At 37.8% G+C, this 19068-nt stretch overlaps 1 protein-coding gene across 2 annotated transcripts in view; it reads left to right on the top strand.

Moving 5' to 3' along the window:
* The window catches only part of SPIDR (scaffold protein involved in DNA repair), a 390408-nt gene that overhangs the window by 297374 nt on the left and 73966 nt on the right, over positions 1-19068 (top strand). Inside the window, exon 1 of one of the 2 annotated variants that reach the window (XM_054595227.1) lies at positions 261-460. The exons of the other annotated variant lie outside the window; for it this stretch is intronic. Coding sequence (XP_054451202.1) covers positions 408-460 — 53 coding nt within the window. The 5' untranslated portion in view covers positions 261-407. Of the gene's footprint in view, positions 1-260; positions 461-19068 lie in introns of those variants that run through there. 2 annotated transcript variants of the gene reach the window in all.

Raw genomic sequence — 19068 nt, forward strand, 5'->3', positions numbered from 1 at the left:
GTGTATTTATTCTTACATGTTTAAAGTTCAGTCACCTTCAAAGCACTCTTGATGCAATACACCTATTGAGATGTTTTTCCACTGCTCAAAACAGCTTTTGAATTCATCTATTTTGATGGCTTTTAGTGCTTGTGCCGTTTTGTTTGTTTGTGTTTCACCTCTTCCACATCAGCAAAACGTTTCCCTTTGAGGACTTTATCTAGGGAAATAAATAAGTCTCTCAGATTGAGATCAGGTGAGTAGGGAGCATGGCGCACAGGAGTCATGCTGTTTTAGGTCAAAAACTGCTGAACACTCAGCGTGGTGTAGGCAGGTGCACTCTGTATCCCCCATCATGAAATGGGCATATGCTTTGAAAGATTCTTTAAAAAAATTTTCACTGAAGCTGAACACAGCCTCTTAAAACAATGCCAGCTGGTACAGTGATGCAGATGGGTTCCGAGAACACTCACCAAGTGGGGTAAGCCTGTGCTACAAGGGGCCTGCCCTCCAGAAGATAATTCTGGTTTTGGGGGGTCCCCTTTCGTGTGTGTGTGTGTGTGTGTGTGTGTGTGTGTGTGTGTGTGTGTACGCGAGTGAAAGAGAGAGACAGAAAGGCAGACACTCATGAATATTTATTTTATACTTAGTGTTATAATCCAGTGCTATTTTATTTATTTTGTTACTCAAAACTGTTTTAGCTTTTGCAGCTGAACCTCTTCAGTTGATTCCCTTTTGTTTTTGACAAAGTCCCGTCATTGTGGGTTTTCGGTTTTGTTTTGTTTTGAGTACTTTCTTAATTTCTGGCACTGAAAGATGTTGCAGCCTCATCTTGTATATTTCCTGCCCCACTCCTAGAATCAATCATTTCTGCAAGGAGCTTCGGTTCCTTTTATTGGAGAATGGTTTTAGATACCAAGAAATACAAGAAGATTAAGGAAATATAAGTTCATTTTAAAGCATTATAGAGTTGATACCAGCTTCACTAATCATAATCAGTTAGAGGCTTTAGAAGTAGCAGTGCTCTGTTTTGGAATGTTTAATATGTAGCTCTGACCACTGGGAGAGATTATCTACAGCCCAAGGAAAATATCCTTCTCCCAAAATTGTTCCAAAGGTAGAGCTTTCTCTAGTAATTACACCCCTTTAAGTATTTCTTTGTTGTCACTTGGACAATTTTCAGTATCACCCATGACCTGTATTTTCTTGGATGACGCTTTCATCATTCGCTGTCCTTATGAAGCATCCCTTGAGAACCTAGAGTAAGAATTTCTTCTGTTAGTCACAGGGACTCTTTGTGCCAGTACCAATCCCCCAGGTGTTTTCTCTCCTCCTTTATTTCCTTTACTGGGGTTCTTAACTACATGCCAGCATTAAGTAAAAAACAAAAGCTTTTTTTAAGCATCAGCATTCTGTTTTTATGAAAATTTGGGAGTATGTTGGTTGCAGTTTTTTTCTAATATTTGATTTATTTTAGAGAGAGGGAAAGGGAAGAAGAGAGGGAGATAAACATCAATGTGTGAGAGATATATTAATCAGTTGCCTCTCACCCTCAGCGGGGTACCTGGCCCACAAACTAGGCATGTGCCCTGATGGGACTTGACACAGCAACCTTTCTGTTTGCAGGCCAGTGCTCATCCAGCTGAACCATGCCAGCTAGGGCTTGGTTGTAGTACTCTAATGAAAATGGTACTGAGAAATAAATGGAAGGAAGGATAAAATAACCTGAGTGTATCCTTCCTTTATTTTGTAATGTCACTGATTCTGGCAGATTTTCAGGACAGGTTTTCATGCAGAAATTCTGTATTGCTTGACATACATTATAAATAATGTTTTCTTGCAGATTTTTCTCTAAGTGATCACAACAAATATAGAGTAAAAGGCCGCTTTCAAGGGACTTTTAGGCTAATTAGGCAAAATGGTCCCTTCCTGATTTCACCTGTCTCAAAGTGGTACAGTGTTTCTACAAAAATGAACCCTATGTTTTGTTCATGATTTTGTTTTCACAATTTTAGTGGTTTTTTAATTATCCAAAGAAGAGTGTATAGAGTTCCCTTACCACCCAATTCCACTTCTCATTAGAATCTGCATATTGAAGAGATCAGTCAGTTTCAGTGAGTGACAAAGTCTATTCCATCTGACTTAAGAGGAAAGAGATTTATTAAAGAATTCAAAATGCTTATAGAATCGACAGCAAAACTGAAGAAACAGACTCTGTTGAACTTTTAAGACTCTCAAGGCAACACTCAAGAGCCAGACCATTATGGGAGCTGCTGCCTCTTCTACAACCACATGTGGAGCACTTCAGTTTTGCACTAACTCCGGAACAACAGTTAACACTAGGGAACTGTGTGATCAGGAAGTTGTTGCTATTACTTCCAGCTCTAGAATCACTCTGTGGGCTGCAAGCTAAATCAGCAAACTAGATGCCTCTTTGACGCACCGAAGCAACTGCTAGACCCTGATATCTTTGTTGATGTTATGCTTTCTAAAAGTAGCAAAACCAAGCCCTCTGCCAGATTCTAAGTCACATCACAGACTCTAGCTGAAAGGGAACCTGAGATGCACAGAGTTTGCTTCCCAGCCTTTGGAATTTAGGATGGCCCATAGAAAGCAATTGGAATCCTTCATATTCACCAAAAGAGTTAGAAAAAACTCAATAGGAAAAGAGAAGTATAACCCTAGCTGGGTAGCTCTGTTGTATAGCATCGACCAATACATCAAGGTTGCAGGTTCAACCCCTGGCCAGGGCACATACAAAAAGCAACCAATGAATGCATAAATAGGTAGAACAACAAACTGATCTCCCTCTCTCTCTCCCTCTGTCTCAAGTCAATAAATAGAAAAAGAAAGAGAGAAGTAAAAATGTATGAAAGAAGTAGAGGATAACAGCAAACCCCCATAGTCCTAAAATTTCGTTTTAAAATGTCATTAGCTATGGAATGCAGGATGTACAAAAATATATTTTTATTTTCAACTAAATGATCTATCTTTTTAAAAGATTTCAAAGTCCCAAAATCTCTGGTTACATTACTTAATAATAAATATTAAAACTATAAAATTTTATGCTATAGACTGCAACTATTCAGCTGTGAGTTAAAGAAGAAATTTAAGTAGTAGATGCTAAAAAATGGGTATATATAGTTGAGGTGCACTTTAAATATTTTTGAAATAAGCAAATCTTAGTGTAGGTAATTCCATACATTAACAAGTTAAATAAAACTAATCAATTTTGACTTTTTTCTGTGCTGTCTGCGTCTCCAGTGCATAAATTTGTGTTATTTCCTAATATTTCTATTTATGTAATGTTACAAAATTTGTCATAGATTCATTTCTGCTTTATATTAGAAGCACGATTCAATTCAACAAATTGACTTGAGTGCCTACCCTCAAGATGGGCATTTTTAGAGGATAACCATTATGAATAAATGCTCATTGATTAGGGTTAATAAATAGTAAGTGTTTAGCAATGGTAGCATTAAGGGCTTAATAGTTCTTGAAACTTTTAAATAAAATGTGATGGTAGTTAAAGAAGCACCTATGAATGCTATATGTGGTTGAGAGCTTCTGTTCAGCATTCAGCCTCTAAGAGGATATGAACAATTCTCAAGAAAGAATGGACCAAATGAAGTATGGAAATTCCACCACCACCCAGCACAAAAGCCTTGCAGGCTGTCTTAGCTTTATCTCAGAAGATAATGAATTCCTAAAATAGCTTCTTTCTCAGTAGTGAACTGAAATGGGATACTTGCCAGCAGGTTGGGCAGAGGGAGAAACCAGCATTTTGAGAGATCTAACCCAACCTAGCCATGAACTGCTGGGGCCTAAGAGCGACGGCAGGTCTGTGTGGCAGTGGCAGGCCTTGATGTGGTGTTCTAACCTAAAATGGTATCTGTGCATTTATTAGAGTGGTCCCTGAAGGCCATACACAGTGTGTGGTGAACGGTGACTTTGAGGGGTAAGAAATTGCCTTGTGCTCGCTGTAGGCAGTTGAACAAGTGACCCCACACCATCACTGCTCAGTATGTCCAGGCAGCTCCATCATTGTCTCTGAGACCTCCCATAAACAGTAACTCTGGTAAAGTGTTAATGTTTATCTGATTTTAAAACGGTCATCATCAGTAAGAGAGGAAACTTCAGTGAGGATTGAAAAAGCAGTTTTGAATTGTGTCAGTCTGTTCATGGAAGACTCTCAAAAAAAAAGTGATTTGGTGGAAGGCAAGGACATGTGCAGATATTTCCAATCTTTGTAAATTTGGGAAATTATAAAGTTCTTAGAATGGTTCTTATTCATACATGAGGATTTTGGCATATTGAATCTTGTGTATTGAATGTAGGATACTCTCATTTATTCTACTTTGTTCTACTGAAGTCAAAACTTTTTCTAGTATATTGTCTTCTCAATTAACGTCTTGCACATGTCAATGTTTATAAAGGCTTTAAAACATGAATATATATGCAAACTGAGTTGCTTCTCTAAAGTGAAATTTATTTTAAGCCAAATTCAGCCCATCTACTTATTTGTGATATCAAATACTATTTAGATGATTAAAGGTACAAGACTTTATTTTTTCTGTTCCTCTTTATGTAGTGCTCTTCTGCATACTTCCGTAACTGTGATCTTCTATTTTAGAGAAAGCTGCAATTGAATAGTTGACGAAGTGTTTCCTATATATTATATACCAAAAAAAGCATTTGCCATAAAAGAACTTTTAACTGTATATTCAAAAGCATTAACATGAACAGCATTATTCCTGCTACAAACAAAATAGTAATTCAGCTGTATGCTATCATGACCTTGTATAGCAATACCTAACATTTTTTCTCTTCATTAAAGGTTGTTTTTTTTTCCACTATATGTTTAATTCAAGTATATAAATTTCTTGAGGTCATTCATCATAGAGACATGTAGATGCTTCTCAGTTGCTCTATTTAAACTCTAAGCACACCGTCAACAGAAGCTTAGGGTGTAGTGCTTCCATTCCGGAACCTGTGGGCTGTACCCTCAGTCTGTCCTAGCTACACTGATGACACATTGTGGTAACCTGGTCCTTAGCAATGGTCCTGCTTGCACAAAAGCTGAGTCACATGGCCCAGCCAGTACTACAGGGACTACCAATGAGGAGGAACCCCAGGGATCACAGCCTCCACTGTCGACCTCCCCAGCCACACCCTAAATCTCACACCTGGCAAGGTAGGAGAAATAGGACAGCCAAGCACAGCATAAATCCAATTAGAGTTGCTCCTCCATCCTTCTGAGTGCTCAAAGAATGTTTGCTATTATTATTGAACATAATATTGTTCTGTGATATGAAGTGACTTGTGTGGTAGTATTAAGGTTACCTTGGAATAACTAGTAAAGGAAAGCCTAGGAAGGAGTCCTTTCAGGTAAGACCTGAATGAAGACATGGAGCCAGCCATGAAAAGCTCTGAAAGATACTTTACAAACAAAGAGACCAACTATTGCAAAGAAAAGGATGAACTTGGTGTGTTCCAGGAGCAGAAAGGAAGCTAACATGGCTGGGGCTTAGTGAACCTAAGCACTAAGACAGAAGACAAGTACAGAGAGGAGGTAAGCAGCTTCATGCCAAGTGTGAAGTAAAGTCTTCAAGGTTTTAAGCATGGAATGGATGTGACCTGATCTATACTTTGAAAAGATCACTCACTCAGGCTGCTCTAGATCAAATGAAATGTAGAGGCGTAAAAAATTGGAACAGGAAATGAGTCAGGGGGCCATTTCAGGAATCCATACAGATAAGACTAGTCACATGGATCAGAGTGCTAGTGAGAAAGTGGTGAAAAGTAGGGAGATTCAGGATCTGTTTTAAAGATAGAGTTCATAGTCCTTGCTGATGATTGGATGTGGGATGATAGAAAGAAGGGAATCACCTTGCCTTGTGTGGCTCAGCTGGTTGGAGCATCATCCCACAACATAAGGGCTGCAGATTCAATTCCCAGTCAGGGCACATACCTAGGTTGCATGTTCAAGACCCAGTCCAGGCACGTACTATTCCTGGTCTGGGCATCAGTCTATGCTTCTCTCTCACATCAATGCTTTTCTGTCTCCCTTCGCTCCCTTCCTCTCTCTCTAGAAGCAATGGAAAAAAAAAAATGTTCTCAGGTAAGGATAAAAAAAAAAAAGAGGAGAATCAAGGATAATTATGAGGTTGTTGGTTTACTGGTGGTCTCAGTTACTGAGTTGGGGGTGATTTGGGGAGGTTTAGTAGTGGAAGTCTAGTGTTCCAGTGTGTCCTTGTTGAGGTAGAGGTGCCCATTAAACACTGAGCTTGAGATATGAACTTGTAGTGGAAGAGAGAGATCAAGAAATAAAAGTAAGACACTATGCCCAGATAAGAGTTACCTTGTTTACTCTACAAAAAACTATCATAAGATAGGCAACATCCATCTGTAAGAAGCAGAAATGGATGAAAGCCACTTTTTTTTTTAATTAAAGGGTTTTTCCCACTGAATTAATAAGTTAACAAGTGAAACAGAAGAGAAAGTGAGAAAGTCCCAAGTATATATAGGAACTTAATAAATAATGAATGTGTGTATATTTCAAAGCAGTGGGGAAAGTTTAAAATTATTCAATAAATGGTATAAAGGACAACAGATGATCCATATCATATAAAAAAATAAAATAGCACTCTCATCCTACAGCAGGATAAATTGCAAATGGATGAAATATTTAAACAAAAATCTAAAACTATAACAGTTTTAGAAGAAATTATGGGAGAATTATTTTGAAGCGGAAGCTTTTTTTTCTTACTATAACTTAACATCCAAAAGTTCCAAAAGAAAATATTAATAAATTCTATTAAACCTGCATGCTAAAGTCAAAAGTTAAATGACCAACTAGGACTATAGATTTACAATCTGTATTACAAAGAGGAAATCTCTAATATACAAGGTGCTCACAGAATTAATAGAGAAGAACCAAAAAGTCAATATAAAAATGAGCAAAGGATATGACACATAATTTATAGAAAAAAGAAACATATGAAAATATTTTAATGTCTCATAATAAATAAATGCAAATTAAAATAACATTACTATTAAATTTGCAGGAATCTAAAACTTTAGTAACATTTATTTGGTGAGGCTGAGGGGAAACAACACTCTCTCACATTGGTGGACGGAGAATAAATTATTACTACCCCATAAAGAGGATTTTGGGTGTGTGTATACATACGTGCATGCCTGCATGTCTGTAATTTATAAACATTAACACTATGACCCAGCACTTTCTTGAAATTTTTCCTACAGATATGCATTTATATGTATGAAATACACTATTATTCTTTGCACCATTGTTTATGATAGCAATGGTGGAAATAGCCTAAATAGTCATCAGTAGATGATTAAATTATAGTCTATTCATTAAGCGGATTCCATGAATTTATGACGTGTTAAATACAAAAAGCAAGGAGCAGAGTGATGTTTGAAATGTGCTATATTCCTTGATATATACATGCATTCTCTCTCTCTCTCTCTCTCTCTCTCTCTCACTCATTCTCTTTCTCTCTCTCTCTGTCTCTCGAAGGATATATAAAAAACAACAGTGATTATATGTGAAGGCCATGTAGGAACTAGGAGAAAGAATAGTAGGGGAACTTTTCATCATATACTCTATACTTTCACATTTTGAATTACATATTATTTAGAAAAATTATCAAACTTCTTATACATAGTTATTACTCGTAGAATTTTTAAATATTACAACTATTTAGAAAGTACTACATTACATATATCAATAAAAATATACCCTTTTGAGTATTGCTGACCAAGATGGAGGCATAGGTAGTTACTCTTCGCTTCCTTGCACAAGCAGAAGGATAACGATTACAATTACATTAACAATATAACAATGTAACAATCACAATTACATTACCAAATTTAAAAATAAAAATAAGCAGAACTGCCAGAAAAATCAAACTGTATGGAAGTTCAACAACCAAGGAGTTAAAGAAGAAACATTCATCCAGACTGGTGGGAGGGATAGAGAGAACACGTAGTAGATGGCAGCGGACTGGGGCGGCCAAGGAAGCAGCTGGCGGACCAGTATATCCCACATTTGAGTGCAGATAAGCCATGAGGAACAACTGGGGAGTGAGACAAACTGCGTAACCCAGGATTCCAGTGCAGGGAAATAAAGCCTCAAAACCTCTGGCTGTAAAAACCTTTGGGGATTGCGGTGGCAGGAGGAACTCCCAGTCTCACAGGAGAGTCCGTTGGAAAGGCCCACAATATCCTAGAATCTGCACAAGCCCACCCACCCAGGAATCAGCACCTGAAAGGACACAATCCGTTTGTTGGAAGCAAGGGAAGTGATGGAAAGTGGGGCGAAAGCCAAGCAAGTTAGCAAGTGGTATTGTTCCTTCTTTGACCCCTCCCCCACATACAGCACCGCAACTCAGCAAGGTGGGTTGCCTTAACCAGGCAAATACCTAAGGCTCTGCCCCTTACAACATAACAGGTGCACCAAGACAAAGTAATATAGCCCAAATGAAAGAACAGATCAAAGCTCCAGAAAAAGAACTAAGCAACAAGGAGATGGACAACCTATCAGATGCTGAGTTCAAAACACTGAGATGCTCACAGAAATCACTAAGTATGGCTGCAAAATAAAGGAAACAATGAAGGCTATACAAAGTGAAATAAAGGAAAATATAGAGGGAACCAGCAGTGAAGGGAAGGAAACTGGGACTCAAATCAACAATTTGAATCGAAAGAAAGAAAGAAACATCCAACTGGAACACAATGAAGAAAGGAATTCAAAAAAATGAGGAGAGGTTTAGGAACTTCTGGGACAACTTCAAACATTCCAACATCCGAATCATAGGGGTGCCAGAAGAAGAAGAGGAAGAGCAAGAAATTGAAAACTTATTTGAACAAATAATGAAGGAGAACTTCCCCAATCTGGCGAAAGAACTAGGTGTGCAAGTCCAGGACACTCAGAGAGTCCCAAAGAAGTTGAATCCAAGAAGAAACACACCAAGGCACATCACAATTACATTACCCAAGATTAAAGATAAGGAGAGAATATTAAAAGCAGCAATAGAAAAGGAGACAGTTACCTACAGAGGAGTTCCCATAAGACTATCAGCTGATTTCTCAAAAGAAGCCTTACTGGAAAGAAGTATTCAAAGTCATGAAAGGCAAGGACCTGCATCCAAGATTACTCTATCCAAGAAAGCTATCACTTAGAATGGAACGGCAAATAAAGTGCTTCCCAGGTAAGATAAAGGAGTTCATCATCACCAAGCCCTTATTATAGGAAATGTTAAAGGGACTTATCTAAGAAAAAAGTGAAGATCAAAAACTATGAACAATAAAATGACAACAAACTCACAACTACCAACAACTGAACCTAACAAACAGAAACAAAAACTAAGCAAACAACCAGAACAGGAACAGAATCACAGAAATGGAAATCACGTGAAGGGTTATCAGTGGAGGGGGAAGGGGTAAAATGGAGGAAATGTACAGGGAATAAGAAGCATAATTGGTAGGCACAAAATAGACAGGGTGAGATTAAGAATAGTGTAAGAAATGGAGAAGCCAAAGAACTTACATGTACAACCCATGGACATGAACTAAAGGGAGGGGCAATGCTAGAGGAAGGAAGGGTTCAGGGCAGAGGAGGATAAAGGGGAGAAAAAATGAGACAACTGTAATAGCACGATCAATAAAATATACTTTAAAAAAGAAAAAGATACACTCTTTAACCCAATAATTCCTAGAAATTCAGTTCATGAGAAACAAGCAAAAAATACCCACACATGCTATTCTTCATGGTATTAATGCCTTTAATAATGGAAATTAATAGAAGCAACCTAAATATTCAGTATAAGCAGGATTATTTGATTTTGACATGTACTACAGGGTAATAATATTAAGCTACTAACTGCATAATACCAAAAAGACCATGTGGTAACATTCATCCACTTAACAAATATTTATTGTATGCCCACTCTGTGGCACACGTTGTTCTGGTTGTTACAGATACAGCAGTTAATTGAACCCCTAAAAGACAATAAAACGTACTAATATACTGGGGATGAGTAGCAGCAGACAGATACCACACAAGTAATATGGATGATGACACCAAATAAAGCTAAATAAGAGGACAGTGAAGGCTGTGGTGTTGCTATCTTTACATAAGAATCAAGGAATCCATCATTGAGAGGGTAATATTTGAGTAAAGATCCCAAAGGAGAGGAGATAACAAACCATGCAGGTATATGAGCAAAGAGTATCCAGGTGGAGAGGGTATATACAAAAGTGAAGCAGGACTGTGTTTGGCATGTTTGCAAAACAGCAAGGAGACCGATGTGGCTTTTCATCATGTTGTAAATGATGGTCATAGAAGTGGAACGGGTAGGGTCCTGGTTATGAGAGATTCTAAAGAGCCGTGGGAAGACCTGGATTCTTTTCTACATGTGATGCAAAGCCACTGGACGTTTTTGAATGGAAGAGGAAGTAACTGTAAATGCCTATATGAGAAGCAAGAGGTCTACATCTTTTGTTAAAGAGATGGTATATACCAGGGGATAGTCAGGAGATAGAAAAGGCAGTGTTCCATGAATTATTGGATGTGGAGGGTGAAGGAAAGGAGGAATGTAGAAGGATACTAGAGTCTGGGCAACAACATAAATGGTGGTATCATTAAATTAGACAGGAAATTCAAGAAGACAAACAGATTTGGAGAGAGCAAGGAAAATGGTGGGTTCAGTTTTAGACATGTTGGGTTTGAAGTACCTTCAAACATAGAAAAGTAGAAGACTAAATTGAATCCTATTGTAAACTCATGATTTTCAAGATGGATAAATGGGTGAATAAACAGAAATAAATCTGTATTAATGTGTGTGAGAGGGTATGTGCGTATACAGTCCCGAGCTCTGTCTACTAGCAGCTCCAGAGTCGGTGGTACTGTAGTACCAGTGAACACATTTAGCACCCAGATGTTAACTCTTAAATAGCTGAAAGAAACAGGACTCTTTGGTAAAATGGCTGATTCCAGGTTTACATGAGAGAAAATACAAGATGAGCCTTGAACTTTTGATATGTCAGAAAGAACATTTTCAAAGAATGATAGGAGTGTAACAAAAGGGCACAACAATGAGCTTGAAAGGAGCTGCCACTAGCCAAATTTGAGGAAATATGAGCATTAAATAAAATGATAGTTACGGATTATAACCCATTTTATAACGTAAGACTCCATGACTTCACATTTATATAAAAAAATGAGTGACTTGAAAATTCACACAATGTTTTTTAACTTCAGAAGGAAAAGTATTTTGCAGTTGAAAAGCCTGGCAGACACCATCTTAATCAAGTAATAAAAGTGAACATCATTAGTACTGGGACATGCTGAACTGTTGTGCCAGCTCTTTGGAACAACATCGCATCACTTCTGTTTTATTCTTACCAATGATACATAAGCTGGATCTCATCATGAGAAAATATCCGACAAATCCAAACTGGGTGTTTATGTACTACAAAATTACTGGCCTATATTCTTCAAAAATGCCAAGGCCATGAAAGTCAAGGAAAGACTAAGGGACCCCTTCCAGATGTCAGGATTAAAGAGATATGACAACTGAATGCAACACATGATTCTGAATTATCTCCTTTTGTTACAAAGGACATTACTTAAATAATGGGTAATGTATGAATAGAATCTAAGAATTAGGTGGAGGGATATACAGTATTCATTTTATGGTTGTGTAGCAGTTACACAGGAGGAAGTCCTTGTTCACAGGAACTTACTCTCCATGATTCAGGGTGGGGGGACAACATCTTTGTAGTATATTTAGAAGTTTTAGTAAAACTGAAATGTTTTTCAAAAATTTCTAAATTATCACAAAAGTGAATAAGAGGTAAGTAAATGGAATTGAGGCCCATACTTCATAGAGAGTTGCTGGGAACAAGGGCGATGCAGGCCACCAGCTGAGAGGAGACTGCTCTGAACTTTCAGAGTGTGCTGGTCCATCAGTCTACATGCAAGAGCAGGTGTGCAAAGAGTGAACAGTGGGATAGATGATAATCATTGCAAAACAAAGACCTGTGGGCAGAAAGTATCCTGTGTGCCTAGACCAGGTAGGAAGATGAGAGGTATGTCAGCTGGTGTGGCATGCAGTCCTGTGGACTGAGGTAAGTGGGCTAGAAATGGAACAAGTTCCTACCTGAGACCCTTTTCTCTGACAAAGAGTTGTCTTCTGAAAGTGACCCTTCAGCATGGTTTAATCTTTGACGTTGAAATTACTTCATTGTAAAATACCTTAAAACAACTTAATATTTCTCAGTGATATTGTTCCTAGAACAGGTATTCCTAGGATTGCAGGAGAATTTACAGAATTACCATTGATATTTGAAAAATAAAAAAAGCCTTGTGTGTGTATGCCTTTTGCCTACGTAGTTTGTGTTTTATTTGGTCAGAGCAGGTAGAATGTATACCTAACCTTTACACACACGATGTACAAGCCATCACATTAGACAAGACTGGTTTCTAGGCCAGTTAGTCAGCTTAGTGTGTGAAACCCTGATTCAGAAGCAAATCATCTCAGAATGATTAAGCAAACACTGTTTCTCGTTGTGTCACTAGCCCAATACAGGAGTGCCTTTATCCCTACGTTCCTTTACTCTTACTGGCTTTCTCATTGGAACTGCAGAATCCTAAAGATTATATGAGTGGCTGTCTTCTCATTTCTCCCAAGATGGCACATAACTAGTGCCACGGGAGAATCATTATCCATTCCATGAAGTACTGCCTTCGAGTTTGGGGGCCCAATTCCCTCATACAACACTGGTTGAGAAAGACTGTGATGACTATGCTTTGCCCGACATGCTCTTGATATTTGGTGATGCAGAGGAAGCCATGGGACACTGTAACTTACCAATGGCACTACCAAAACATGTGCCCCATGATTGGTGCCTTGTTCTTTACTCTGCGCTCAGCTACAGATGCTTGTCTCTTTGGGTTTCATTGATGAGCAGGCATGGAAAAATGGGAATACCAAATGACACCTCTTTGAGAGTAAGTTGGGAAATAAATGAGAAGAAATAAGACCACATTCTTCCCGGGGCTGCTGAGTTGATTTCGCACATTCCTGGCTAATATTCCTCCTTTCCTCTTTCCCTCCCTCCTTTCCTTCATTTATCTTGTTGTGATTTGGAACTTCACTAGGACACCAATATTTCCCTTCCTACCCCTACAGTGTAGCAATGTAGAGGTCTCACTTTGTGAATTACCTGTATAAACAACTTTGATACCTGTTACTGACCCTGAGGGTGAGAAGTACGTCATATACCTTCTATCCCCACAATGCCTGAATAAATAGCTGTCAATTAATTCAACTTTGTGCACCAGGTGTATGTGTATATTGATCATGTATCATGCATAAGGCTCTGAGCTAAGGGCTGTTATGAGTATATGGGAGAATAAGATATATCCCCACCCTGAAGAAACTTCTAGCAAAAAGGAAAGAGAAAAGATCTGCTCTTCTTTTACAATACAAAGTAGAATGTGACAAGAACTAAAATAAAGGCAAAAAATAAACCACTTTGAGTACAAAGAAAAATAAAGAATTGTTTACACTATTGCAATGAGACAAGTCTTCGTGAAAGACATGGAATTTGAATTTGACTTTGAAAAGTGAGTGTTCTTAGGTAAGTAGAGATGCCAAGGAATACTAGCTTAGTTTAGAAGAACTAATGGGAGTCAAGACTCAGATGGAGAGTAGGTTGCCGGAGCTTGATCTTCTTAGACTTATACACATGCCAAGAGACCTGTAGGAACAATTGGGATACCTTTGAAGGCCCACGACTAACTGAGTGACGTAATTAACCCTGTCTGTCAAGAAAGCTTATTTTAGCAGCAATCTGTAGGAGGGGTTAAAGGAAAGGGAAGAATGAGGTTAGGAGACTAGTTGAGAAGTATTTGCCTAATCCATGTAGGAGGCAACAAAGGTCACAAGCAGAGCAAGACAGCGATAACAGGAATGAGAAGGACAAATAATATTAGAATATGGAGGTAAAATGGATAGGCTGTAGCAACTGGATGTGAAAAAAGGAAATAAAGAATACTCTAACGTTTTGAAACAGAACGTCTAAGAGACTGATGAGGCCATCTTACACAAAGAGGGAACACGCAGTAGGGGAAACAAGTTTGGGCATAGAGCTTTGGCAGTCCTCTGCATAATGATGGCGAAGTAATGGAACTAGGTGAAATGAGATACCGGCCAGTAACATTTGCTTTGTATTCTCTGGACCTAAATAAAAAAGCAGCAGTTTTAGTCTTTGTACCCTGCGGAGCACAGATGCATTCATACCGCTCTGCCAATGATAGACAAAAACTCTGATTAAATCCTCTCCTCTAGAGCATTCAGACTCTTTCTTTCTTAGAAAGACCTGCACTTACATAACACATTATTTATCTTTTTAGATATTCCTGGCATGATGTATGCATCCTTGAAAAGGTATAGTACTTTACATTTATGCTCAGCTGAATTGTGACAAGGATGACAAACAATTCATTGGGGAAAGAATAGTAATTCCAACAACTGTCACTGAGACAAGTGGATATCCACATGCAAAAGAATTGACCCCCTACCTCACATTGTAAGCAAGAATTAACTCAAAACAAGTCATGCACCTAAATGTAAGGACTGAAACTCTTAGAAGACAATAGGAATATGTCTTTATATTAGGCAATGGTTCCTGACATATAACAACAAAAACTTAACACAGCAAAAGAAAAATGCATAAATGGGACTTACTCAAAAGTAAAAACTTCTGCATGTCAAAAGACATCGTCAAGAAAGCAAAAAAGAAAACACTGCAAAAGGGAGAAATTTATTTGCAAATCACATATCTGATAGGGAACGCGTATTAGAATATATAAAGAATTTATTCAACTCAACATAAAAAAAATAAATAACCTAAATGAGTGGTTAAAGGATTTGAGCAGACATTTCTCCAAAAAGGTATACAAACGACCAAGAAGTACATGACCAACATCATTAGTCATTATGAGAATACAAACAAAACCGTAATGGGGTACCACTTCACACCCACTAGGATGGCTATAATAAAAAAGACAAAGTAATAAGTGTTGACAAGGATGTGGAGAAATTGGAACCCTCACATTCAGCTGGTGGCAATGTAAAATGGTGCAGCCACTTTTGAAAACAATTTGGCAGTTTCTCAAAAAGTTATAGAGTTAACATAACCCAGCATTCACACTCCTAGGTATATACTCATGAGAATTGGAAACATATGTCCACATAACTTATACACAGGTGTTCATAGCAGCATTATTCATAAACGAAAAGTAGAAATAACCCAAACATGCATCAGCTAATAGATGGATAATAAAAATGTGATATATCCATATAGTGGAATATTATTCAGCAATAAAAGGGAATAAAGTAACTGGCACATGCTACAACATGGATGAACCTTGAAAACATGCTAAGTGAAAGAAGATGGACACAAAAGGACACACATTGGCCCTGGACAGTATGGCTCATTTGGTTGGAGCATTGTCCTGTAAACTGAAAGTTCATTGGTTCAATTCTCAGTCAGGGCACATGCCTCGGTTGCAGGTTTTCCTCCCAGTTGGAGCACATGCTAGACTGATATTTCTCTCTTGCTTCTATCTTTCTCTCTCTCCCTGTCTTGGGGGAAACACACACACACACACACACACACACACACACACACACACAAAAGGCCACATATTGTATGATTTCATTTATGTGAAATATCCATATCGGCAGTCCATAGAGAAAGATAGTTGATGTTGCCAGGTACTCGGGGAAAGGATTGAAGAGGTTGCTTAATGGATAAGGTGTTTTTGAGGGATGATGAAAATGTTCTGGAACTAGATAGTGCTGACAGTTGCAAAGCATTGTGAGTGTACTTAATGCCTCTGAATTGTATACTTTAAAATGGTTAAAATGGTAAATTTTATGATATGTGTATTTTGCCACAAAAATGAATTTTACAATATATAATTGTCTCAATTAAGCTGTTATAAAAATAAAAGGCATAATAGAATGGGTTAATTACCAAGAAACTATACTGAGGGAAAAAAGCTATCCCAAAGATTATATACTGGATCATTCCATTTTTACAACATTTTGAAATGTCAGAATTTTAGAAATGGAGGACAGATTAGTGGCAACATGAGGGATCCTTTTGGTGATGGGACTATTAGTATCTTAACTGTGCTGGTGCCTAAGGGACAGTGATTTTCAACCCTTTTCATCTCATGGCGCACATAACTAGTTACTAAAATTCTGCAACACACCAAAACATATTTTTTGCCAATCTGACAAAAAATATATATATAATTTTGATTTATTCACTCCAACAGTTATTGCTGTGTTTGCTCTTGTCACTTTTTTATTTGACAATCTAAGAGAAAGGAGACTAGTATCCCTGACTATAGAGGCAGGTATTGCCTGTTTTAAAAATTCTTGTGGCACACCAGTTGAAAATAGCTAGTATAAGATCCTACATGGATGCTATAAATTCATAACACTAAATACACATATACACACTAGTACAAGGCAAATTAGTGAAATCTGAATATTGGTGAGTTGTATCAATATCCTGCTTGTGATATTGTTGTTTGCTAGTAAATAGTACACAATTGGGCAAGAATGGGCAAAGTGTTCATAGGATCTCTCTAATATATCTTACAGCTACATGTGAGTCTCAATAAATATTTTAATTATCTATTATCTCAATAGATATTTCCATTAATAAAACTGTATAAGAAAAATTAAATATCTTTGAACACTTGTTTTACACGCAAAGTTCTAGTAATATGTAAAATGTACTCTTCCCACTCTTGTTTGGCGCAGTCATACTATTATCTTCATGAGCAATAAACAAAATCAAAGTCCAGGATGGCACCAGTTATGTCAGCACTTTTTTTGTGTCTTCCTTAAAGATTAAATTTGCAGCAGGTGGTTCAGTTTGGTTTGGTTTGGTTTGGTTAATTTCAGCAATGCAGTATTTTCCAAAAATAGGATGTATCAGTATAAAAAAATGCTTGTTTCAGACTCTTTTGGCATTCTTTTAGTTAAGTCACTTTTAAGCAAAGAAAGATTTTTATTCCTTCCTGTTCTCTGATATTACAAAGTTTACATGTCACATTTTTATTTTTAGCAAAGAGAAAATATGATTTTTAAATGAATAAAAACCACATTTCTGGGTAAATGATCCTGTTAACATCCCATCATGTTAAAAAGATAAACAGCAGGATTAACTGTTTACTTTAGGAGCACAGTCTGGTTGTTTTTCAGGAGAAGAACACAATGTCCTGCTGTATCTGTTTCCCGTCTGCCCTGTGGGTTGGTTGAGCTGGGGAAAGGCCCTCCACCCACTCAGCTCTTTGCTGTCTCTCTCTCTCTCTCTCTCCTTCCTCTTCCTTCCCTTTTTAGTGACTCTTCTCGTGTTCACGTTCAGACTCCCTTCTCTTCTCCCCATTCACCCTTTCCCTTTTTCTCTCTTGCTTTTTATTTTTCTCACTTCATCTAATTTCTTTTATTTTTTCCTGAAATTGAGGCTTAGTAAGACATTATAACATGGAGAGAAAGATCCTTGTTGAACTTTAGAGGCTGCTTAAGTTGACACTGACCTAGAATAAAATAGCCTGGACTGACTGTGATTCCGGGAATTCTTGGTGGACTGCTAAGAACTACTCTCATAACTCATGTAAACATCCCACGTGTTCACTTAAGTCTCCTCTTTCAGTATACATGCATGCGCACACATCTGCTGTTTCTCTTTTCTTGTGTATCTATGAAATTGAGTTAGTGATTGAAAGGAGAAAAATTATTATTTTTTTGAAAAGTTGGGAAGGAGCATTTAACACTACAAAGGAATTAAATTATAGTCCACTAAAACTCCATCTACAAATGAACGGTTTTACTTTTCTTAGTTCTTGTGCTTTGTTCTGTTGCTTTTACAGATTAATAATACATGTATTGATATTTTTAGAACTTTTAAAGCATTCTGTGATTAGCATGATGTGATAGTAAGCTAGAAAAAATATTCTTAAAGACAAATATTAACTCCATAATGGACTTTTATACTTACATCTTGATATGACTGACTGAACAGTGAACCTCTTATCGGTATTATTTTATGTTGCTGGGAATGTGCTGTGGAATGTAGTTTCATTTGGCACTGATTTTAGTCAGTTCTTCCAACATGGTGCAGACCTCACCCTTGTAGCTCAGAAATGCGTAGAATCAGATTCCTACCAAATGGTTCCTCATGTCTAAAACAGGAGATGCTGCTAAAACGCTGTACCCTTGAACTACTTTTTGTCTGCTGCGTTTTTTTCTCTGCTGGAATCGGTAGAGTATGGCTGGCTGGGGACAGAGGCAAGCTGAAGACACTGGATATTTTAATGATTATTTATTATTTTACCTTACAAATAAAACTGCAGTAGCTGGATAATGACGGCAGCATAACAAAGCCAATCATAAATTGGTTGCATGTGTCACAGTATCATTTCTACGTGGGATGGTATGCTATCGAACATTTCCCTAAGCCCCTTCACACAAGAAGATTACCCCTTTATAAAGGTGCACACACCTCCTTTGAGACTTACGAGAGCTAGCACATGATAAGAGAAAATCATCTTCTTGTCATTAACTTCATTTGTAACAAAGTAGAGTTTGCTGGTGGGTGAAGGGAGCTAAGACTTTGAGCACAGATTAGGTGCTGTCACTTACCTGGATATGAAACAAATTTAAGTGATCTGGATGGCACAGGCTCCTAGCAGCCAGGGGCCTGCATCCATCAGCAGCAGAGCCCAAAACGGAGCCTCTCTTCTTCAGGCCAGCCATCCCCCTGCACCACATGTTTAACACCATAAAAATGGGAGGAGGAATTTTATTTAGATGAGGGTGTATGTTTTAGGCATGGATGCAATATTGATCTTAAATAAGTGACATTCACTTGCAAAACTGTTATTCCAAGAATTTTGAATGGCAAACTGTGTCATGGAATGAATGCAGTTCTGAAGTTCCTATTCTAACCACAAACATTGTACTTCCTCTCTGT

The sequence above is a fragment of the Pteronotus mesoamericanus genome, unplaced genomic scaffold (genome assembly GCF_021234165.1).
Source record: "Pteronotus mesoamericanus isolate MK-2021 breed Mesoamerican mustached bat unplaced genomic scaffold, CSHL_Meso_final scaffold_54, whole genome shotgun sequence".
Taxonomy (NCBI): domain Eukaryota; kingdom Metazoa; phylum Chordata; class Mammalia; order Chiroptera; family Mormoopidae; genus Pteronotus; species Pteronotus mesoamericanus.